General features: G+C 33.9%; 1 protein-coding gene across 4 annotated transcripts in view; it reads left to right on the top strand.

Annotated features, from left to right (window-relative positions):
• LOC136416816 (SH2 domain-containing protein 4A-like) overlaps window positions 1–26,487 on the top strand; it is a 41,762-nt gene that overhangs the window by 9,600 nt on the left and 5,675 nt on the right. The window contains exons 1-4 of one of the 4 annotated variants that reach the window (XM_066402177.1): window positions 8,943–9,058; window positions 23,992–24,206; window positions 24,257–24,802; window positions 24,863–25,084. In XM_066402177.1, the coding sequence (XP_066258274.1) occupies window positions 24,011–24,206; window positions 24,257–24,802; window positions 24,863–25,084 (964 nt within the window). In that variant the 5' untranslated portion in view covers window positions 8,943–9,058; window positions 23,992–24,010. Of the gene's footprint in view, window positions 1–8,942; window positions 9,059–22,826; window positions 22,960–23,763; window positions 23,788–23,991; window positions 24,207–24,256; window positions 24,803–24,862; window positions 25,085–26,487 lie in introns of those variants that run through there. The other 3 variants (XM_066402176.1, XM_066402178.1, XM_066402175.1) reach the window with 3 other exon arrangements.

Here is a 26,487-nt window from a genome sequence, read left to right as displayed (position 1 = left end):
CCCGAAGCATACTTCGAAAATAATAAAAAAATATTTGGAAGAGCGACGGGTAAATGTAATGCAGTGGCCTGCCCAAAGTCCCGACCTTAATCCAATAGAAAACTTATGGGAGATAGTAGACCGTAAAATAAGGACAGAGAATCCACAAAAATTTAGAAACTGCGTAGAATTATTCACCGCCATTTCAACTGCATGGAATTCCATTTCAGAAGAAACCATAAATAAATTATTAAAGTCTATGAGGAATAGATGCATTGAAGTTATTAAAAACAATGGCAATGCTACTAAGTATTAGTTAAAATTTTCATAATCATTCAAAATTTCATATGTTGCTCTACTTTTGTCCGCCACATTTATTCGTTTTTGTTGTTAAATACCTTGAATTCAGGAATAAACTTATAATTTTCTGCAGCGTTATTTCTAGATATCCTAACATAATTTTGATATTACTAATTTATGAATAAGTCGTAGCAAACCTTGAATATTTTCAAAAATATGTTTGTTGCTCCACTTTTGTCCGCTACTGTATTTAAACTCTTATGCTGTACATTTTGGAATTATTACTTGGTTTCGACTTGTTCCTACGGACCTTCGATAGGGGTTAATCGGTTCAAATAGGGCATCGAAGATGAAAAAAATCAGTGTTAAAATTAATCTATATCTCGGGAACCGAAAGAAAGAGAGCAACTTGCCCTGAGCAGTGAAAGACCTCAGTGGGGCGATTAAGCTGGACCGTATTTTTAATGAAATCGCTCTTTCTAAAAATTAGGACTTAAAATATGAAAAAGTGTCACGTTTAATACGGAGTTTCAAATATTAGAAATTCTTTACATAACTTCAGATTTTTCTTTTATTTTTGGAAATATATTATGATTATTGACTACAAAAATGTGTAACAGGATAAATGAAAACTATGTCTCTTTTACCATTTTCGCGATCCCAATGCTGTAGCTAGAATTTCAGACCTCCGGTGCTGTGCATGGGATTTTCTTGGATGTGACAAATTTTTTATGTATATTTTCAGCAGATTTAGTTACAATTTCGATGAAGAAATTTCTGCGTCCATGCGGCACTTTCGTCTTGTCGTTTTTTTCGAGCGTCTTGAATATCAAAAACTAGATTTGATTACAGTGCTTGACGATTAGGATCAGAGAACCAATTTTTGCGTGTAAGTAACATTTTTGTTTTGTACTTGTTACCATCTTGTTTGTCATTTTTTATTTATTTATTATATTATTATATCATTAATATTTTTTATTTTTTACGTTATCCTTAGTTTTAACTGAGGATAGTGCGCGATTCTACCGTTACATCAATCTCTTCTAGTATGCGAGACGTTATTCCCATAAAATAATAAAAATAAAAGTTGGTGTTCATGTATTTCCTTGAGCGTTTTGAATGGCCATTTGCATTCCACGGGCCCGAAAATCTCAAAGAATATTAATTTATGGTTGCAGCAGGAAATACGTATCATGAAAACCGTAAAAAATAATTTAGCACCTCTTCTCGGAATTCCAACGAAATTAGACCGTGCGTGAGAGACTTATATTGATAACGCATGGAACTTATTTGTGAAGTGACTCCAAGCTTAAAGTGTTAAATATTACTTTATGAAGCAATTGGGGATATCAGTGGCAGGCCGACAGTAATAAAAATATTTAAAAAAATTATCATCCATCAGATTTGAACATGCACGTATGGCGAGCATGCCCTTTCTGCTTCCGGGGGCCTAAATTAAAAATTTTTTAAGTCTTAAATTTTCATCGATCCGCCACTGAGAAAGCCTCAACATCAAACAAAACTAGTCACAGCTGCGAGAGGACGTTGCTCATGGAGAATTTCGAGTTAAAATAAAAAGGAAAACCGCAGGGACAGCTTTAGGCGCCAGACTTGTGTCCCAAGAAATAACGACTTGTCTTCAGATAAAAGCAAAAACCTTGCTAATTGGTCTGAAGTATCCTCATACATACATGCAGATATCATACATTTTTACGTCATCTTAGCCAGATATGGTAAATGCATTTAAATGTCCGGTGTAAACAATAAACAATGGCTGGTGTTTTGCATGAGAGGACAATCACATCTTGTGGGTGGCTTCAAAAGATAAAGCGCCGCAAGACTCTTTATCTTTGAATGTCTTGATCGGATTCTAGGTGTTTCTGCAGGAAATCATTGATATTTCTAAATCCCGTGGAAGTAATGAATTAATTGCCGAAAAGCAGGAAGAGCATTTCTGTGACAAGGCAGTTAAAGAGCGATTACGCGTCGCGCAACTTGAACATGCAACAATTATAATAATTTGGAAATCGCATTTTTTCGAAATGTATTCAAAAAGCGGTACCTTCTTAAGTAATGAGAGTACCGTTTCCGTAAAACGTCTTAGTAATAGAAATTGCGAGGAATTTTAATGTGATCCAACAATGAACTCTTATTCATTGTAATCAGCATGCGAGACAGAGCAAGTTGCATCATTTGAGTGCAAGTGTTGTATAATGCGGTTTTGTTTGGGGCCGAGCTTTATTAACGTTGTAAATTTGGTCAAAATCGAATGCTTGCGACAGTGAGTAGGCCAGTAGGAGACCATCTGATGCATAACCGTCAGAAATGTGTCTATGCACTATTACAGACTAGAAATTGCTGCTAATACTACGATAACAGTACCCCGATAAACGAGATAAGTAGTCGAACGTGCAGTACCATCATCACAGCAATTTTACGCTAGCAAAAGTGAACTGGTTTGATATAGTTACCCATATAGTCATTTTATTGTGGAGTTAAGTGGAGAAAATGGCTCCATTCTGGGAAAGTACCGGTAATTTCCAGTGGCGGTGAAACGGGACGAGCATAATAAAGCAAAATTGAGTGTGAAAAATATAATTTGCGGTCAGTGGTACTACTACAATTATTATTATTTTTGAAACTACAATTAAATGACCCACTCGGTTTAGAAATTAATTGTTCAGATGTGGTTCAACGTTCTATTGCTGTTGTGACTATATACGAACTAACGGGTTTCTCGTGATTTCGAGTGATGATTTTGTTTATGTTTTTTAGGTTAACTGGACATGTAGACAAGGGGAAATTACTCGCTTTATTTACTTTTACTTGAAATTACTGTAAATTCGTACTACAACCTATCCAGCATTTAAATACGCGATTAACAGTTAATAGGGGTGCGACCTTTAAGTCCCTACAGTATTTACATTATTATCTCATATTTTATGCAATAACAATTGTTGTTATGCATGGGGTGTCAACTTTAGAACGAGATTATCTACACTTCGCACGCCTTTCAGTTTATGTAATCAAAATGTTCAAATGCATTGCATTAGGCATGGAACATTATACATGTAGAGGTAATAATACGTTTATAATAAAATGTTTTATGAGGGAAATATAAATTGCTGTTATTTGAATGTTAAATGACCACACGGACATATAACTTCTGAAGTCTCTGCAAACCGGAATTTATCATTAACAACGTGCGAGACATTAATATCTCGATTAATATTAAGTTCTCCGTTGGATTCGAGACACTGCTTACCCATGTGTGAGTTCCTGAGTCTCCTATTTAATTTAGAATTTTTTTACGTTTTCAGCAAAATTTTTTAATCTTCCATTATTTTCTAGTCAAGTAGTGCACGCAATTTTCCTATTGGTGTAACTTTCACTAATTCTACATGTTGTTCGTGAGTACCGAATTGTGAAAAAATTATGGCGAAACGGAACGGGTTGTCCTAAATTTTTGGAAATAATTATAAAACTCACACTGAATTTGTATTTTTCCTGCTTTTCCTCGCCTGATCAATTCCGGAAATAAATGGAAAGTGGGCAAGTGGAACGCCAAAATCTGGTGAGGTGGGGGGTTAAGAGGGTATTTGTCGCACAAACCATCCTGCATATGTTAATAACTTTTTGGTATATCTAACCTGTCCGAATAAGTACCTATAAATATCCCTTACTGTAGGTAAAGTTTAGAAACAGCAATGGGCCTTTGACTCCCTATACGAGTACGACTTGTATCACGCGAACCTGAATTCTCCCAAGAGACTTTTTTAAAAACAAGATGTGATTTATTTTGAGAACTCTGAAGCCATTTTTTTGGAGAATTCTGAGGTGCTAGATTATATTTTTTTGGAAAATCTTAGAAGTGGGACGTACCTAAGATTACACGAGGAAATTCCTTGCAAATCTGAAGAATTCCTTTTGCCGAAAGTATGTCGAATTGACACGCGGGAATTCCATTTCAAAATTGTAGGGGAATATTTTTTCAGAAATTATAAGTAGCTGAATGTTTCCCGAAAATAATCTTTTTTAGCAATCATCAGGAACCTGAACTTTTTTGAGAACCCTAAAGCAACGACCCAAATCGATTCGCAGAATTTTCTTTTTAAGAAATATCTCAGAATTTTTTGTTGGAAAGGGTACTCCCCATTGAGATAACCAAAATGCCCTTTGATCTAAATCGCGCATTCCACACATTTTTTCGTTTTTTTCTTGCTAATTCTCACTTAAAAACGATTTTTTTAATTTCAAAACGAAATAACTTTTTTTCAGAATTAGGTGCAGGTCCAGTTTTTTATTTTAATGATGGGCATTTTTATGGCAAACCTCAGTGTATACAAAACGTATCACTTTTTAGATTGCGTCACATTGAAAAATGCAACAAATTCAAATCAAATTTTAAAATTTAATTAAAATTTGTTTTCAGTTGCTGTTATTTAAGTAGATACTATTGGATTATAAAAAATGCATCAAATGCCCAAAAAAGCCGAAATGCTTAATTCGGTATTGATAAAATGCCAAAAAAATTGAGTTCTTTGCATTTTTCAATATGGCGCAGCCGAAAAAGAGACATGTTTTATATACACTCAGATTTTCCATAAAAATTCCCATTATTAGAAGAAAAAACTGGACTTGCAGCCCATTCTGAAAAAAGTTATTTCATTTTGAAATTTAAAAAATCATTTTTAAGTTAGAATTAGCAGGAAAAAAATGTGGCGAATGCGCGAGGGTTTTCTATATATGTGTGATTTTTTTAAAGATTTTTCGAAAAACTAGTTTTCAAGTTAAAAATTGTAATTGAAAAAATGGCGGTTTAATGTTGTTTTTGGCCTAAGGGATGAGGGTAAGGGTATTTTCCACAACTGTTTAGCATTAGAGGGTTATAACTTATGTACTTACATGCCTATTCAGTTAGGTTTTCAATTTAGATTACAGGGCATTTTGACTATCTTAATAGCAGGTACGTTTTGAAGTAACTTACAAGCATAGCGAAGTAACGTTAACTTGCCAGAGAGACTTTTTATAAATACTTCACTGGAATTTTTTCTAAAGTCCGGATAATTATGTTTAATATATCGGAAGTAGTTCAATAGATTAGTCTATCGTCAACTATGTCTCTGTAATTGCACAACATCCTTGCCGATAAATAATTAAGTGCAAAATCATTCCATTATTATACCATAACCAGATATGATATAAATACTTACCCAAAGCAATAATTACAATAATCAACATTAGCTGTGCTAATTAATGTAAATTAAAACTGTCCTCAGATAATAATTACCTGGCAGTTATAATTCCAATTCAGTCTTCCTTTGTTTAATGTAAGTAGATCTGAACATTTTATTTCACCAGTGGAACGCAACAGCAATAATCTGATTCGAAGAAACAAGTTCTTGGATGATGATTGGATTTCATCCAATTTGCTTTTTCAAGTGCAAACTTGTTATGCAGTCACCGTAAGAAAATCGTTCGTGTCTTTCAGGAATCATTTAAACTAATTATCGCAACTAAGATTGATATCTGCTTTTTCACTGAACAAAAACAAAATTAAGTATCATTGTCGGCGAAGCCCATTTTAATTGATTTAGGGCCACAAACGTGCCTCCTTTGCTGGTTGTATAGCTGTGTCAAATGAGTCATAAATCCTCCCCTCTCAATTCTAATTTTACCCGGCATTACCCCAGTGTAATACTGCCAAAAGGGTCTACCTTACGAAATAGTTTGATGACGGTCGGTTTCAGAAGTTTTGTTAAGAACAGCTGTGAATGTGCACAGGGAATCTTCGAAAGTTTACCAATGTGAGTACAAAAATTGCATTAGAAGATCAACTTTAAGTGGTATGCGAAGTATGCGTATTCGCACTTGCGAGGAGATACAGCTAATCTCGCTTTTGGCGCATTTCCCTCTTTTGTGCCTCGTCAAGGTTGCCTGACAAATTGCACTGCCAATCCATTGTTCAAGATAATCTTTTAATAACAATTACCAGCTGTGACAATATTCATAAACTTCGACCTTGAAATGAATAATGCCTCATCACAAGACTGGTGCGCGTTTTTCCATTAGGCTTTGCTGATAAAACACCTTTGAAAACAATACGTTTTTAGGTGAATTGTCGCAAGGGGTATTTTTATCTCTGGAACCGAGTGGGCGGAAACAACAATGCAGTACCACGTTGCAACCGAAATGCAATCAGAAAAAATGATCTAACATTCTTTGATGTAGCCCCGTGCGAAACGTGAAAGTATCCATTCAACCGCTAAAACCGTGACCTTTTTGGCATTATATGACTCAGTTTGTAAATGAATATTATGGGTTGGGTACGAGCGGTGGGTACCAGCTAGGTCTAGGGGCAGTGCTGGTTACCCTTTGAGTGGACTCTTTATCACGGCTTTGTGTAGAAACTTTAAGTACTCAATTGCATGTTTCACTCGCACAACTTTCTTCGTTTATGGCAGTCATGTATACAAAGTTTAAGAACGCGAGGAATGTGGTAATTAAATCTTTGTAAACCGAACATGTATAAACATAAATATACTCCAGAATTTTGACGAACTTGTTTATAATGGTGGATAAGAACGTCTGGAATTTCCTCTAAACTAATTGGAGAAATGTCTTGAAGTCATCAATCGACGCTTCTTTCCTTCCACTTATCGCCTATTTAACACATAATTCGCAATCTGACTTTCATTTTGCTTAGTTCAGATTCAAATCATACATCGGCTTGATAAGTGGTGTTGATTAGAATAGCGACTCTTATTGCCTCTTTCTGCATATTCAACGTTACTAATTAATAAGTAGGTAACTAGCCATATTTCTTCCATATGTCTCTAATATAGGGAAAATAAAATCTTATGTAGCGGAGTTTATTTATTTATTTTTATTTACCGAAATTCTCAAGTGTGCTTTCGTGTTTCGATAAAATTCGAAAAACTGAGACCTCTCAATATCATTTTTGTTTTTTGTTATCCGACTAAACAACGCGCACAAACTTGCAGAAAAAATCGCGCTTTTCTCTATTTCTCTTTTTGCTTCTTTCATTTCACTAAAAAGAAATTTTCAATTGTTTGTTTCAACAATAAGCAATAAATGTAGGTACTTGTACACCTGATAGACATAATCCTATTATTTCCCTACAATAATAATTATCGTTTTTAATTGCAAACGAAAGCTTTGACCTATGAGAACTCTCTTTAGGCGCCCTGCTTTCTTATGTAATTATCTATATACATGCATGCATAATGAGAATACCATTAACGGCACCTTCATTAATGCATCATCATTAGGCATAATAATAATTATAATCGTTAACCACCGTGGTTTTTAATAAGTGCGTGATTTAAATAACTGAGAAATGAATTATCATTTTATACGGGAATTTTATAATTTTTTTTTGTGCAGACTTAGTTGAACATATACAGGGTTGGTCCGTATATGCAGACAGCGCCTACTACTTTTATTATAAAAAAAAAAAAGAAAACTTTAAATATAAAAGTTGTAATATTTGTCCTACATCGTCAGAAAGTGTTACATAGCACAATAGAGGAATATGGCAAAGTTAAAAAAAGAACACAAAACCGGTAAATTAATTTGTTATTTACAAGGCGAAAATAATAAATTAATAAATAATAATTATTAATGACTTTGGGTCTATTGGTTTCTGCAACTGCGATTTGGAAAAACAATATAATCTCGATTTTTAAATGCAAATACTGCGAAAACGGCTAAACCAAATGTCAACATGTTATACATATGTTATACATTGTTATTCAACTTGTATATTTTTGAAAACAGAAAATAAAGGTTTATTATTCAATTTTTATAAATTATACAGGGCGTTCCATTATAAATTTACCGGCTTTGTGTCCTTTTTTAACTTTGCGAAATTCATCTGTTGTGATAAGTAACATTTTCTGACGATTTAGGACAAATACTACAACTTTTGTATTTAAAGTTTTTCTTTTTTTTATATAATAAAAGTAGTAGGCGCTGTCTAAATATACGGACCAACCCTGTACAATGTGCTAAATCCATCTTTGAGTTCAGGTATGTACCTAAATAAAGATAAGAGGTACAAGCAATAAAACAGGTCAGTATTTACCCATATATTCCAAGAATTTCTTAGTGTTAAGTCTACCATCGACATTTCCCAATCAAAGTTGTTCTTTTGCGCCATTAAATTCTTTTACTCACCATACTAAATATTGTCCATATATGGACTGCTGAGAATCTACGACACACGTCAGATAACGCAATGTATACGCACATGTGCTTCCTTAAAGAAAGATCTATGTGAGTATTGTTTTACTTTTGACGTCATTCAATAAGGAAATGGCATTAGGAAGCATGATATCAATATCTTAGTCTTCTTTGTTCATTTTTCTCCTACCCACGGTGTTTTTTAATGCGAGTGTTCAACTGAAGGAATACCAACCTTATGATTTAAGTGATGGGTCTAACATCCGGTGTCAAAATCATTTTATCATTCTTGAGTAAACGTTACAAAACATATATGTATATATATATTTGCATAAAACGCCCACTCTTGTTTTACCAAAAGGTGTTCAAGCGAGCATGGCCAGTATAATAGCAACGCCCTGTATGAAAGAGTGCACAAAATGCTTGAAACTCGGCACAGTGTTTACTTTCAACATAGAACTTGCGACTTAAATGTATTTCACAGTAGCTGAGCGAAGAAAGTGAAAATGGTGTTCAATGGGTGTGCATACGTTTTAGTGGAAAGTAAATAGGATGGCAACTTGGACGAAGATGGGTATGTTGTGGGCTTGTTTGCAAATTAGACTGCTAATCCTATGCTTCCTAGCTAAACTCTTTAAGTAAACATTAATTAGTGAACAGTGAGTAACAACTAAATTATGTACGCTGAGTAACTTTAATATTCAGACGCCAAGATATTTTCATTTTGTCGTCGATAATTTTGTTCAAATAGCAATTAAAAACATACAAAATGATATATTTTGTAAAATATGTATTCCGTTGAGTATTGACATAATTTTTATTGTAAGAAAGCGAAAACTTCCCACAAATAGTAAAATTAAAATAAAATTAAGTATAAATTCTGAATTACTTTAATATTCAGACGCTGAATAAAACATTTTTTTTTGCTCTGAAATTCACTTGGAATGTTGTTTTGATACGTGCACAATGACTCCTGGAGATAATAAGAAATTTTCATTTCAGTTAATTTTAATTCATTGTATTAACAGCTATGATGGCTCGTAAAAGGAATACCAATTTTGATATATGTATAGGATAACTTGTGATTTTCCATAAAACCAATGGAAAATCTTATACAAAAATTGCTGAGTTGCATAATATAAGCGAGAGTAAACTGGCAAATATTATCAGGTGATTTAAATAAGGAGATTGTATCGAGTTTACACCTCCAAAGGCTCTACTAAAGAAATTGAATGAATGTGGTTAGAGAAACATCCTTGGAAAAATAAAAAATAATCAAGCATTGAGCGCACAAAAATTAACTGAAAAACTTTTCAGAGAAACTGGGAAACAAGTGCATCACCAAACAATACGTCGAGCATGAAAAGAAAATGGATACTATGGAAGAGATGCTAGGAAAAAAACAATTTGTTAATGAAGTCACCCAAAGAAAAATATTGAATTATGCAAAAGAATTTATTATGAAGTATGATATTTGATGGAATGACGTTGTTTTCAGTGATGAAAGTAAATATAACATTTTTAGATCCGATGGTCGAAGAGTGGACAAAAGAAGGGTGAAGAATTTAAAATAAAGAATATAAAACCTATTGTTAAACATGGAAATGGAAATATTCTTGTATATGGTTGTATTTTTACATTTGGAATAGGTGAGCTCGCTTTTATAGATTTTATAATGGATAAATATTCACATTTAAATATAAAAGAATAAATTAAAAACGATATCTGTGCTGCTTGTGTGTCCAAATGTCCCTCATATGGGTCCTATATTGAAAGAGGGTACCTTAGTTGTCGCCGAGGAGCTTTGGAAAGGCACTTTTTTCGAATTGTCAATTTCGGTATCAAAAAATTGCAAAAGTTAGGGATCAAAATGATGTTCCATTTCGAAAACTTTACAAGATATCGACCAACGGTTTACGTCGTTTTATAGAACCTGTCCAGACGATTAATTTGAATTATTTTTTCAGGCAATTGGCCCACATTTGCCCGAGTTATCGTAGTTCAAAATTTTAAAAGTGGCAAAAAATGAGTACTTCTTCCTTTTAGTCATTTTTCGAAAAAAATTAGGAACTTTCGATGTGTTACTTACGTGCCCAACGGACTCATATAAGACTTATATTAATCGTGGATCGGAATCGTGGACTTCAGTTTTGATCGGGAACTCTAAGAAAGGCATTTTAACCGTTAATTTCGGCACCAAATTACGTCAAAGTGCCGAGAAAGGGGAAATTTCAGGTACTTTTAAATTTTACCAAGATAATGATCCTATACACAAATTATTTTTAGTGCAAGAGCATTTACTTTACAATTGCCCTAAAGTATTACAACCACCACCCCAATCACTGGACCGCAATTCCATCGAATGTCTATTTATGGGACAATTTTCGAACGGACCATTCGAAAAAAATTATCTACCATGTGCCTAAACACTTATGGACTGTTATAAAAAACAATAGTTAACCCTCAAAATATTAACTAATAAAAAAAAATTTGTTCATTATGATGTAGTAATTGAGAAAACTGGTAGTGTTAAAGTAACTAAAAATTTTCACCTAAAATCATTTTAATTTGGTTAATTGTTAGAAATTGTATTTATTTGAATAAACATTAAGGTACATGTTAATAGAACACATATTTTAATAAAATATATTATCTCATATAATTTTAATTGCGATTTGAATAACATTGCGATGGTTGTAAGGTGAAATATCGTGGTATCCGAATATTCAAGTTATTCACTGTGTGTTCCGTGGTGCTTAGTCATCCTCAGAATTTTCTATTGGACCTGAGCAAAATGTTTATATAATTATAATTCAATTAGGTTGATCAATGAGTAACAGGTTCCGAGCTAAATACCCAGTCACGTTAATTGATATCAGGAGCATTTAATGATTTTCTATAAGCTTGTGGAATATGGTATTATTCCACGACTAAGTTGATGGTTAAAAGTTGCGCTTATGAGAAAACATCCGAGGAATGTACGCACGCTTAATTTCACATTTATTTACCGATAAAAAGGCTTTAAATTCTCGATTCAATTCCTAAACTATCACCTATTGCGCCACCCAATGAAATAATCCAACAGAACCTTCGATTTTGAAATTTTATTGCATTTGTGCAATATGTTTCATAAATTACATTAACTGTAATACTACACGAATTTCTGATAAATGATGTGCAGTGCACAGCAGTGCAGTTAATATTATCCTTACATTTATGCAATAACGTGAATTTGCTTTCTCCTGTAATTGGATAACAGATAGCTATAATTCCTGAACTTTTCTCAAAAAAAACTTCAATATTGTTAGATATTTTATGTAACCATTTTAAAGTTACCTGCAGAATTCTCTTCATAATCGACGTCTCTGCTAATTGATAATTTGTTGCTTCGAGGAGCGATGTTTCTCATCGAGTACCTATTAACGATTTCAAAGTTTGCTGATCTAAGGAGAGCAATTTCTCTAGTTTACTCTAAAGCTAGTAATTAGCAATCCATTCTTATGAGTACCAACGTAATTTCAGGCCTTACCTGTAATATACAATTGGCAATCGAAACTCGGCGTTTTGCGGTAAATAATTGCAGGGAGATTCATCTGCAATTAGAAGCTAAACAAGGCGTATTGACTTGCAAACTAGATGTTGATCTGTATAATTGATTGAAGATCTGCCTAGTGCTAGATGCTTTGTTTTAGCGAAGCAATTTTTATATCAAATGAATTATGCAGGAGAACGTGAATCACCATTCTTAGGAAGAAAAATGATGTTTGTTATCTTTGAAGAGTTGATTTAGTACTCGTTAATCAAAAGATGCATTTCTATACAGGGTATCCCATAAGTGTTTCATTGTATTTCAGAATTTGATAGTACATTGAAAAATAATGTGGTTTCTTATATAAACCATATTTCGATAATGCATCATTAGGAAGATATAGGGTATTAAAGTTTTATTAAAAAATTCAATTTTTATTTATATCTTCAAAATTGCGTGAAATATGTAAATAAAGTTTAACGTTTTTAACACTTAATATAGACGCATTTGTTTATCAAAAATATAATTTTTAGTTTCACCATTGTCATGCGTATGGACACATCTCAGCACGTTTTGAAAGAAAAAAGTGGTACGCCACTCCTTTTTCTCAAAATAAAAATTATTGTTGGAAATTTCATTTCATTTAGAAGAAAAATGCTTCCCTGACCTTTTTTCACCCGACGCATTGTTGACCAGTAAAAAAATAAAAATATTGGACAAACGGTGTGCATATTTGCAAGTTTCAGTAATAAGACTAACGATTGAATTAAATCCAGATATTTGCTGTCCACGATTTGAGCATTATAATTTGTGTTTTTGTTACTGTCCTAAAAATTAATATGTTGTCATTAAGTATAAATTTTATAAATTAAATAAATATTATTTAAAACACATTAAACAATTTAGAGAATATCGTGCATGTAGCTTGTTCTTAGTTTTTTTAATAACAAACAATGCTGTGGATGAAAAAGAGTCAAGTGAAAATTTTTCTTCCCAATGAAGTGAAATTTCCAAAAATAATTTTAATTTTGAAAAAAAGCGATGGCGTACCATTTTATCTTTAAACATGTGCTGAGATGTGTCTGTACGCACGTCACTGGTGAAATAAAAATGATCTTTTTGCACAAACAAATACGCTTAAATTAACTATCAAAACACGTCAAATTTCATTTACATATTTCACGTGATTTCGAAGATATCAATAAAAATTGTATTTTTTAATAAAACTTTAACACCCTATATCTTCCTAATGAAACATTATTGGAATATGATTTAGATGGGGAACTACATTTTTCTTCAATGTATTATCATCTCCTGAAATATTATGAAACACTTATGGGACACCCTGTAGATCTCATGCATTATTTATCACGAAATGTGAGGAACTAATCGCACAATAACAAACTTGTTAATTATTCTTTATGGTTTCTTTCTACAAAAAAATAGAAGATAATACAAGAAATAAGAGACAAACGTCCTTGTTTGACGTCTGGTGTATTAAATGAGAAAGGAAGTTGCAGGAGGAAGGTGTAGAGGATATTTACAAGGCGGGCAAGTCAGCATTAGTAACACCAATGGTCAGCAATGCATATATATGCCCTTCAGAGACAAATTTAGACGAGGTCTTTGAAAAAAAATGAGTTGTGAGTGTCCAGATTAGTTGAAGTAAAAAAGTACATCGTGAGTCTATTTGAGCTATCTTCAAGCTACATTTTTCAACTCACGGAATGTATACGGGGATTCCCAGTGTTTCAATTTTTCTCTGTCCAGTTTAATCAAGCCCATCATACCAATCTCTTCAAAACTACTAAATTTCTGCTCATGCTCTAACATTATAATTTCTCGTCTTATTTATTAGGTAGAAAGATGACCGACCTATTATCTTACACATCAGTCTCACTCAGTTCTTTTTTTAATTGGAATACTGATTGTTCCCACAATGCCTTCATGGATCTCTAAATGGAGAGATCGGGGGAAATATTTTGAATTTCCAATGCATTTAAAACTACGATCTCGCAGAGTCCTCCTCAGAGGTATCGTGTTTTCTTGATAAAACCTGAATGCATTGGAAGCCAAAAAAAGTTCTCTTGAACTTACGATTACATTACTGATTATTACAAATTGATACTCTAGGGAATTAGGATTTGACTGAATTAGATAAAATGGTACAGAGTATTTGGAAAATGCTGGTCGAATGAGATTATCAGAAGAAATAACGTAAATGACTACATCCTTGCTCACACGCTAACACGTTGAGAGGGATCAGATGAATTTCCAGGTAAAAAAATTGAACAAATTTTAGAGAGTGAAAATAAAGGCAAGTGTGAAAGGAAAGAAAGTTTGCACAATTTTGTGAAATAACGAAGAAAAAAACAGCAATAAAAAGTTCGTAGTAATATAGTACAGCAATAGTTTGTTGCTCTCAAAGCTCATTTTGCGTTGAAGAGAGCTGATCTTTCAAATGGTGATATGAAGTGTTGTTCTGGTGACATAACGTGTTCGGAATCTTCCTAAAGATACAGTGAATGCATCTTTGCCCTAAATTAAACATTATGCATCTGCCGTCCAATCTCTGAATGCGAAGTGCGCTGTTGTTGGGTTAGACATCAAGATTGCAATCAACAATTAACTTATATCCGCATTCTCTTCACTTTTGATTCATACGAAGCAAAAAAGATTGCCCCTATGATAAATTAAGTTTATCAGTTTACGGTGGATCGCAAGTATCACTGAGAAGACCTGTTTCACCCTCAAGCCTTCAATGCTGAATCGTGTGAATCTCTTTGTAAGATTTTTCTGGAAGATTTGAATTCTACTAAAGAGAGAGGAAGAAAAAACCCAGAAATTATGAATTCGTATCGGAACAAATGTAAACTTTCCATTCGTTCTCTCCTTCCGAATAAAATTATTGGAGTAGTATTTAAGTTTCAACAATTGTTCCAATAATAAAGTTTGGTAACATGATGCAAATCAAGAATCGGCGTGTTTAGATTCGTTTTACAAAACATCCTTGAATTACATGGTGCAAAAAGGTGTTTTGTTCTGCACGGTAACAATTCTAGATTTCTTCACATCCATTTCTCAACTAATTCCATTTCAATAAATAATGATGTCGATCTTACTTTTACATGTAACCTAAACTGCATTAGAAAAAAAACCGAGATCTCATTTACATTTAAGAGTTAACTTTTTATAGACCAATTAATACGACTAATTGTTATGGCCGACTTCCTTTACGTTATTGAGCATCTGATTTCTCTCGGTGTGATTAGGATTTTAAATTATCCTTATCTCCTTCATGTGAATGGAGAAAACTACGCAGTAGCAGCAAACTAAAGATTGGAATACAAGGTGCATTCCCTTGAGTGCATATTTACATACCTGTATTCTTTCTAGTAAACCGACAAGGACAAAGGTACCCTTAGGTGTTTAATGGCAGATGGCAATGATGAAATCGATGGAAGCGGAGTTTTAGATGCAAGGTTGGAAAAAGACGCAAATAAAACATAGCTTCTTTGCATTTAAATTCGATAATTGCTTAAGTACATACGTAGTATTGGTCAATCGGAAGTTACAAGGTGATGAGGTGAATTTCAAGTTGGTTGTCGCATGTGATCAATGAATTTTTCATTTTTGTTTGCATAAAGAATAATCGACTATCACGCGAAAATGCACGTTGTAAATATCAGTATAAGTCAAAGTAAGTCAGGTAAGTCAGAGTTAAATCGCCGTACGTACATCATACACAGAGAATTTGATTTTAAGTAAGAAAGTTGTTATAAAAATGCGTCCGCAAATGTTGGTAGGAGCGTTGCATCCTTTCAAAGATGGCCCCCGGAAATTGGTTTTTGCTTTTTGTTTCTAAAACCGCTTAAGATAAATGCATGAATTTGTGTGCAAAAATTAGACTGACTAAAGTGGTTATTTCGAAGTTAAAATTTTTCAAAATAATTGTATTACTCATCGGTGGGATAATCTCTTTGAGGGAAATCTGCGGGCGTACTCAGCTGCTGCAGCACGTTACCGTCACAATACTCGTAAACAAACACAATATCCGCGTATTCACTTGTATTGTAAATATTTGGCATGATTCTGCAGTAAAAAATGCACTAAAATTTGAGTTAATAAATTGACATGTCAAAAGCTGTCAAATTTCGACACGAACAAACCCTCAATTGTTGTCCAAGCCTACTATTCTTTTAAGAAACAGCTTGTCATCGAGATTGAGTCGAGTTTTTATGCATTTTTGAAAACTAGCTATTTGACGACACATTTTCTTTTTTTTTTCTTTTTTGCTAATAAAGTTGTTGTCGAAGCTTTTTTTATTACTAATGTGCTTCTTCAAGACAGCTTGTATTCGAAATTGTGCCCGATTATCTTTGATTGAAAGAAATCTTTATCTTTCGCGAAGCATAAAAGAATGAACAGAATATTTTGAAAGGGTACTATTAAACGCCACAGAACCCTCGATTAACAATTCTGAAAAATTTAAAAGATCATTTGATTTAGTTTAATTTCTGCACACAAATTCATATATTTATCTTAAATGACTTTAGAAACACAAAGCAAAAATGAATTTTAGGTGGCCATCTTTGAAGGGGTATAGCGCTTTTAGCAAGCATTTGCGGATGCAGTTTTATTAGAACTTTTTTGCTTAAAATCAAATTTGCTACGCTTGATTTACGTATGACGGTTTAACACTGATTCACCCCGTAGAATAAAAAAAACAACTAATACCATTAGTTTCGCCGGAGTCCCAACAGAAGAGAATATTATTAAAGACGGCAGTCAATGAACTGGTTCAGATCATCTCATTTCCACCTCACGACATGAACTCTACTTAAATCCTAATGATGAAATTGACGACAATAACAACTTTTTATCCATATTGAGGCCCAATGCCTTTGGCCAGTAAACTATATAGACTAAATTCTTCAGAGGTCTTTGATATAAAATGCCCATAGCTTGAATCTAAAGCGTATTAAGAACTTGATGTTATTGTATCCACTGAACCTCTGTTCATTTTAAATTCAAATTACCACTTGCCTGAAAGAGAAGAATAAAAACTTATCTTCCCATCACTTACAACATTAACTAATTAATGCAATCTTAAACGGCTATTAAATTAATTGTGGCATGTCATACGCGTTTAAAACTATTATAGAAAGGATAAAGAATCGTTTTCTTTTTCTGCACTATCATTTTCCGCTTCATTCCTCGCTGGATCTTAGACTTACGAATCAATATACAATATGTCCCCGGATGGGGTTGCCAAGAAGACAAAGTTTCTTATTTTTCATTTTACGAGACAAACGTGTTTTTCATGAAAGTTTTTGCTTATTCCGAAACAGTTGAGTCAGTCCTCACCGTTTCAATTTTCCTTTTCGTTACGGAGAAACAGAAAAATTAAATCCAAAAATTAATTCTCGTTTTCATGTCCACCGAAAACAAGATTCAAATTAAATGACGATGTTGTAAGAGAAACGAATTTACCTGATATAGTGCTATGGCAAAGATGATAAAGCAACTCGTCTACTTATCGAGAAGTTTAATCAAAAATTTCCGTATCTCAAAATGTGGCACGCAAAAATTGATTGAGAAATTCGTGACTACTGGTTCCGTATTAGATGAATAGAAAATTAAGATAGCTCGAGAAGAAGATGACGCTGCGACTCTCATTGTAATTAATTTGATTTAAAATAATTTAAAATTTTTTTTACGGCAAAGATCTCTTCAATTAGGAATAAGTAAAATGCATATTCAAGAAACATTGAAACATCATCCCTTCAAGCCAAATTTTTAGCATGCCTTAGAGCCAGGAAATTGAGCAAAACGTTTTGATTTCTTCTTGTTAATGGGCACTCAAATTATGGAAAACCAATACTTTCATTGAGACATTGTATTCTCTAATGAAGTCACATTCTCCACCAATGGTACTCTTTCACCTAAACACGTACGGTACCATCGCAATCCCTATTTCCGAATCACTCCTAATCGGCAACATTGAGCTAAAGTGAAGGTATGGCGTGTAATTTTTTACTACGGTATAATTGGACCTTATTTTTTTGTGTGTGAAATTTTTGTTTGGAACTTCCTCTTTTTGTTGAATTATTGCAACAAAAACTTAATAAACAAAAGTATTGATTACGGTCGGCATGAAAATAGGAATGAGATTTAGAAAAATTTTCAACTAAAGGGACCCGTTTTTGGTATTTCTCTGTAACAAAAAGGAATATTGAAAGAGTAAGAACTGATTCAGCCGTTCTGGAACAAGCAAAAACTTTCATGAAGAATACATTTTTCTTGTAAAATGGAAAATAAGAAATTTTCTCCTCTTGGCAACATGATCTGGGAACATACTGTAAATATAAATATTGAAATTATAAATAAATGACTGGTATTAATCGTCACCAAAGTGCAACGTACCCTGGTTATGCGATTCGGGTGACTAATTAAACATAAAAAATTGGTCAATCAAAGTAAGTCAATTTTACATTGTTTAACTGTAACTGTTGCACCATTCAGTCTGACTATCGTGGGTTATTAATCGGTTTTAAACGTGAATGTCAATTTTTTGTAAAGTTAGCATAATTGTATAAATAATTAGATTTAATGGTAATCAACTCGAATCATTAACATTGAATGTTAAAGTTTGCAGGTTACTAGCCAATTATATCAGAAATGGATTCGATTAGCGGTAGATCTAGATATTGATAAGTTAGAGGAAAAGAATACCCATATGCAAGTAGAAGTTAATTCAGTGAATTTCGATGAATTTTTCGCTAGTTTTTATTCACGAAATGAACAACTCCAATGCCTTCAACTGTACAACTGAACTTCAAACTGAACCATATGAAACTACTACCCATGACCTTCCTTCTACAAATATTACTCGCTTAAGGACTGCAGCGAAACTACATTAATACCACTTCTCATCTTCATTCACCAAATATTTGCTCTCTAAAGACTTAAATGCACCACTTCCGCGCGCTGATCTGATCGATAAATCTATTTAGACCAATTTCTTTCTCATCATCTACACGCTTCCCGCATTGTTCTTCAAATCTGTTTAGATCAATTTTATTCTCGTCTATCTTGTGTTTGTTCACTTTATCATTTTCATTTATCAAATACTTCTCATCTAGAGACTTCGGCAAATGATAGGACTTTTCATCCTCACTATAGCTAATCGCTCTTAGCACAGATGTTTGTAAATGAAACTATTTAAACCAATTAAATGAATCCGCTCCATTTCTATTTTGCCTTTTTCTCAGAATCTCTTATCTCTTTTCATTATAAGACTGACTTTTCATGACGAACGTACACATTTATATATAAATGTTCAGTATATCTCAACTGCCTTAAATTTTTTCCACGATTTTTGAATCAATGAAATTTATGCTTTTTTGTAATTCTAAATTGACCTGAACTCCACTTCTAGTCCTGGTTGGACGGAATCTTGGTAGAACGGGTAAGTCGGATTCCCACGTTCCTTCTACCATTCCTTTAAATTTTGAATGGAAGAAGTGGAGTTTTACTTATATTTGGATGCTACTCTCCCTAAGTAAAAAACAATGACTAATGCGAGGGAACGTGGGGTAAAGGAATTGTGAGTGAAAATACGTGTATTTCTTATCTCGCCTTCAATTGATAAGTGGGTAAACAGCGTTGAAGGAGACAGTTAGGAACCAAAGAATTGTGCGTTCAGAGCAATTGAATAGATGAAACCTACAGCAAACTTTTGTATAGTGAGGAATTGTACTTGTGGTGAGTTTTACACTGTTTTTAAGAACTTTCAAATTTTTAAAAGAATCTATTCACAATTTTGCAACGGGTTCCACTTCCTTTTCACGGTTTCGAAGAAGTGCGGCTGCTATAGGTATTGCGGCACGAAGTTTGACCTTTCATTCCGTGACCTTTCGAGGTTTTAAACTGCATATCCTGCTCCATAAATACGGTAAATTTACGAGAGAACAACAAAAGAGAACGTTTTTATTGTTATATGTGTGGACGCTACTAAAAGCATTTACCACACGTACTTGCAATTATTTTATCAAGGATTCATATGTTTTCCTGATTCTTGAACTTCGAAATTTTCGTTCTTAGACCCCAATAACTTGAAGTTCAAACAAATCAGGCTGATTATGGGAATTTTAACAATCAAGCCGTTTACTTACCGGTTCCATGCTAATCAGGCAGCGGTGCTCATATAACGGATTTCTCTAAACAATGAATGCAAATTGCAGTTCACACGCGACGATTTGCACTATGAATTTGAAAATTTTTGATGTCTTGGTCAAGTGCAAACTATACATTTCAAGGCAAATAGGACATGACATTTTAACAAGACAAGAGGAAGGAGAGCAGAACTTCGCGATTTCAGTGGAGTATTGTTGCTGGCAGTGTCGATGGCAATAAGTAACGAAAGAAGAAATGACGCATCAAAATTGAGATCAGGAAAGTAATTTTTGATACAAACTCTCGTTCTCTTTCAGTTTAATTCCCAAGAGTGTATTTTTACTTGAAAAAAACGGAGTTCTTCGACCGTCTCCTATTAGGAGTCTAGTATAAGGTCCCACACCTGTTTTTCTGTTAAGTACTCGGAAACCACTGTGACTTCATTTAATTGCTTTTGTCTGTTGTTATCTTTATAGCACTTTTATGGTGAAAATAGGATATACGTTTTACCCAATCGACGCCACAAAATTATCTTCTCGTTAATCTCACTTATTGCGAACTTCCTCCCAACTGGCCCTTTCAACCATTGCTATCAACTTTGGCCACACCAAATCGGACCTTCTTGGAAACCCAATTATTCCAAAAACTCTATCTGACGATTGCGTGTTTCCTCTGTCTAATACGAACACTTTCTCCAAGAAATTTACCCGCAACTTCCATTATTATGTAGAATACGAAATTAACTGCATTATGACAATTCGGTTTCAGTTGAGCAGGTATTTTGCATTTTACACATGTATTAAAGCACAAAATTGGTTTAATTAATCGTCTCGGTAATATGGTCATGAATATTGTTGTGTGTTAGTACTTTGTGTTGATTTTTGTACTGTTTAGATATAACAATACCTAATTACCTGCTTATTCGCTTGTGAAAGCATATTGGGTTTTTGTTCAATTATTATTTTTTTTTTTTATTTAATTAGAAGTCGGTTACATTTCATTGCCAGAATGAAATTACTCAAACTTCTATTGATATTTTGGTTGAAAAGAATTCCAAAAAACGTCTTCCTTAATTACGAGAATTCTCAACAACTTGAACAACTTCATGGTTCTTCTCTTGATGCTTGTCCACCTCTTTCCATTATTAGAACTTCTCAATTTTTTTTCTAGGACCATTCGTCATCTTCATCTTCCTTATTTTCTTGATTTTCTTTATCTTTAAATACAATATGTCAATTTTAAAACTTTGGAATGCTTATGATTCAGAAGATTGAAATTTGTTTTAGAACATTCAATATTTTTGGGTAGAATGGAGGGGGAGCTAGTTTAATAGTGGTTGCAAGTTTCTACGTGCGCTTTTAAGAGGTGTAGGTACCCACACTCGAAAATTTCAAATTACAACACTTATCATGTGATGTCTCATTTTAAAAGTCTTAATAAACCGTGTATAAAAAAACTACATAGTTTCAATAAGAACATTTCAATTTTTGATAAGATACATTATTTTTAATACAGAAATATCATATTTAAAAAATATTCACAAAAATTGTTAAAAACGTGTTGTCAAAACAATTTTTTTTGGAATTTTACAACTTAAGTTATTTATTGCTCCTTTAAATATTGGTATTGATGAATATTCTTTTAATACGAATGTTGTGTTGAAAACAATTTGCAAAAAAGGTGTATCGATTGAATGGTAAATTGATAACGACTTGCAATTAGATGAAAATAATTCGAATCTTCAGTTGATTGATGCTCCACCGCATTACGCCCTACAAATAAGAGAGTGGCTAAATGAACATTATCCAGGAAGATGGGTTGATCACAGGGAAATAATAAAGTGACCGCCGCGATCACTGGATTTAAGACCACTCGACTTTTTTAAGGCCACAGCAAATCAGTCGTTTACAAAACCAAGCTGGCCAATTTGTAAGATTTACAGCATCGAATTATCGAAGTATATCAATCCATTACCCCCAAAATATTCAAAAAAGTAAAAGAAGTTGATGTTCGACAATTTTTTTATTTAGACAAAAACGGTGAATATTTTTTAAATATGATATTTTTATATTAAAAATTCTGTAACTTCTCAAACATTGAAATCTTTTTACTGAAACTAATTTTTTATGCGCACCTTACAAAGACTTTTAAACTGAGGTATCACATGATAGATGTTGCAATTTAAAATTCTAGAGTTGGGGCACCTGCCCCTCTTAGGGATACTCGTAGAAACTTGTAACCACTGTTAAACTGGTTCTAGCAAAAATTTTAATTTTCAGGGTTATAGGAAATCCAAAGTTTTGAAATTAACACCCTGTATAAGCACGTTCCGTGTAAAGTCTATAGATTGATATTGGAATTTATTAGTCCTTGACACACAAAAAATTCTAATCTCCACAACACGATGCGATTTAATCATTCACACATTCCTAGCAAACAAAGTATAAGAGCAGGTAAAAGAAAACCGAAAGGTGGAGTGAAAAAAAAAACTTCAATGGAGATTGATGAAATACGCAACTCTTTAGGAGCAATATAAATAAACATTAATGATTGCAATGTGGAATTTATCCATCTCGTTTATAAACCATTACGTCAACCTTTTATTATTAGTGCAAATAAAGCGACTGTTTTGCAGGCTCGATTACAGCGTCAAATAAACGAAACGAGATCAGAACTAAGCGTTTTTGTGATGTTGTTGTGGTTGTGGTTGGTTCCTGGTCCTGGTGAATTAAACTTGAATGTTTCTTGTATAACTCGAGTTACTAAAGGTACCGACTTAATTTTGCGGTGCATTACCGTTGCATTCTTTTTTCAGTTTATATAAAAGCATCCTGGAGGTCGATTTCGATGCGAAATTGGTTTGGTATCAAACGATACTCGAGCTCTTCAGAGGTAACAGACCGGGTCAGCAATGCATTGTGACTGATTTTTCATCATCTCTGATTTGCCATAGACTTTCGACTTCTTGATACACGTACTTTTACTCATTTCTGAACGGTAAAAGTTCAGTAAAAATGAAAATTCATTTTGAAGCTAATTTGTAATTTAAGCGTTTTTCATGCTGCCTTGAGTAGGTACTACACTTCAATATAGTTAATTTTGCTAAATGAACGTAGCAATTCTGGGCACTTTCACTCTATTTCGGGCTCATCCGTGTGCACAGTTGCAAGTTGCAACTGGCCCTAAGCCGATACTCTCTTTTTCCATCTCTTTTTCTCATTTCAGTGTTAAAACTTGTGCTAAAACATAACATAATTGGTATCATATACACGATCCAAGCCCACTCATATCGTTCTCGATTTCTAATGGCATCATCTGTATAGCATGCAGTTAATTAACAGTACTACAAACATGTATTTTATCGGATAAATAGGATATTCTTCTTGGCTAGAACGATCTCGTCCATTCGATGTGTAACAACAGATGCTCTGGACGAACGAAACCTACTTTGCTCTTACTATCTGAGTTACGGTATGGAGATGCGTTTTAGAAAAAAATATTTTCATAACAAATTTATTATTTCTCAATTACTCGTAAATGATACTGACGTCAAAGACTAGATTCCAGATGGATTTATACTGAGATAACGCATATAGGTGGGTCTGTGTTGTTTTGGTAAAACATCGAGGTGAATCAGGTCGCACAAGATAAAACAAATAAAACAATGATTATTATTCCTGAGAGTTTGTTCCGAATCTTTAAACCCATGAAAAGTTCACGACTGATAATCTGACGATCGGTGCAGAACATTTAGTCGCGCGTTGATAGTCTGTTAAACAGCAGTAAAATTCTTCTTGCAGAATACATATAAGCACAAAGATGCTGCAGCAAATCCTGCGAGACATGCGGGTTGACCCGGAAATCCTCGCCGAGCTCGATGACCAACAGAAGCAAACCCTGTTCTGCAAAATGAGAGAAGAGCAAGTGAGGAGGTGGAAGGCATTTAACGATAAACTTGGAGATGAACCTCCTCGAGCCAAGTCGACCAAGAAGAAAAATGTTAGCTTCCTAAAGGGTAAGTCGAGTTGCCCAACAAGTAACTAGAATCACATGTGATCTCTTAAGGTGAAGACGGTGAACCTTGGGTGTGGGTGATGGGCGAACATAAAAACGACAAAAGCATTGACGACATTCTCAATGAAGAAACTCGAGAAAAAGCTCGACAGATAGCCCAAAAGGAAACCGAGCAGCTAAGGAAACAAATGGAAGTGCAACTGTCCGAGTACATTGATCTCAGTCCGAAGATCGAAGATCTGGCGCCCTCCCAACTAGATTATGAAGATGATATGGATATTTACTGCTCAGTGGATGAGCTCCGTGAGAAAATCAACTCTAATAAAGTTATACAAAAGCCTCCAATTCCTAAGAAACCCAACTATCAAATAAACACCTACCAAACTAAAAATAACAAGTTCAGCTTTGTGGATACCAGGGAAGTGCTGCAGGAAATCAAGATCAACGCGCAGGTAGCCCAGAGGGTGGCCCTGTGGGAGAAAAAAATGGAGGAACGTACCACGGAAATATTTAAATCCATTAGGAAGAAGCAGGAGCAAGACGCTAGGGAGGCCGAAGAGGAGGAAAAAAAGAAAGAGCAGGAGTGGAAGGAACAAGGTAAGTTTAAGTTTTCGCAGTTAAAACAGTTTTCTTATTAAGTTTGTCTATAATTCTAAGAACGAAAAGCAAAAGCGGCAGAACAACAAATCAGAGAAATAGCAAGACGGGCTCGTGCCGAGCATCGGCTGACATCAAATATGGAATTTGATACCAACTATAGTACCGTCAATATGGGGGTACCACTTGGGAAACAAGCGGTGCTTGACTGGTACCGACAGACTGAGAAACTCAGATTAGCAGGACTAGATGAATCGAACAATGTTGAATCATGGTTTCACGGTAAGTTTCCCATTATTTATGAATCCTTCATTATCTGAAATGTCTTTCTGCTTTGGTATTGCAAAGACGCAGGAAAACTTATTAAATGAGGAAGAGTGTTTTGACTTTTAAGGAGTTCAATGACAATAAGAAGTTCCGAGATTAGGTTCCTTTCCCCGTTAACGTTTGCTTGAAGTCATTATTAATTTTACTTAAAAATAAAATGTCGTAATAGATAGTGAGGAATGCTAAATAACCAGTAGTGAGACCGTAAAGATATGAGACCAGTATGAGACAGGCACCAAACTGTCTCTTGTGTGTCTTAGGTAGGTAACAAAATTTCCACTGTGAGTGACGGTAAAGATCGGGTACTACCTAATAAAGATTCAAAATGGGCTTTTAATTGATAATACCTTGTAAAGTAATTAAGTTTTACTCAATGAAGATGCAAATCAAATATTTTGATTTAGTCATAACTGCCTTAAAACGTGTGCAGCTAGTTATTCGCCTCATAAAGCATTTGATATGTAGAGAGATGTAAAGATATGTAAAGATTTAATAGGTAGATATGTATTTTCTACTAGTTTAAAATTTATCATAGGCTCTTTAAAGAAAATTTGTCTTCAACAATTTAATCATTTGTAGGAAGAAATATTCCTCTTCCTCTGAGTATTTTTTGCGAGTCCTCATTTGCTGTTTAAAGAGATAGAAGGAAACTTTTCTTTCCTATGTCTTCATGCAGATTCGGTTCCTGAAGTCTCTATCCTGCTTTTAATATCGCCTAATTTGAAGCTAACGAGGTCTTCAAGAAAACCAAGAAAGAATAGTCCCTACTAGATAGTGAACAACATTTTTCAGTTTCAATTTTCGCCATACCGTACGACTTTAGAATGTCTCTCCTTGTTAACTTTTTAACAAACTATTACAATTTTAAAAAATTCAAAAGTAGCATTAAATAGAACAAAAAATGCTATCATTTGACGTTTGTCTATTTTTCTAAACGTTGCTGTCATTTTGTCCTAGCGTCACTGCTAGCGCCAAATGACAGCAAAATGACAACAAAAAAGGACCAAGTGACACCTCAAATGAAAGGCATTCCAAAATTACATTTAATGGTGTTCTGCAATTTAAAATCGATCAATTAGTTTTTGAGAATAAGAGCTATAAATGGAAAAAAGTAAACGTAAAAATGCAACATAAATTAGTCTTCGATTATTTTTATAAAATGTCAGGAGTTATGTAACCATTTGTGTCGTTACGGGGCCATCTGCGTTATCCTATGATCATCTCCATTTCATCCTATCTTATCCCATTGTATCATCTTATGCAAAGTCGCCTAGAGCGATGGACAAGTGAAGCCCAGTAGGATCACAAGATAAAACCTCCCTTAACCATTGGAACCACGTTATTTTTCTTTATAATTT

The sequence above is a fragment of the Euwallacea similis genome, chromosome 25 (genome assembly GCF_039881205.1).
Source record: "Euwallacea similis isolate ESF13 chromosome 25, ESF131.1, whole genome shotgun sequence".
NCBI classification, from domain to species: domain Eukaryota; kingdom Metazoa; phylum Arthropoda; class Insecta; order Coleoptera; family Curculionidae; genus Euwallacea; species Euwallacea similis.
Note: the sequence above shows the minus strand (reverse complement) of the source record. Positions and strands in the feature narration are given on the sequence as shown.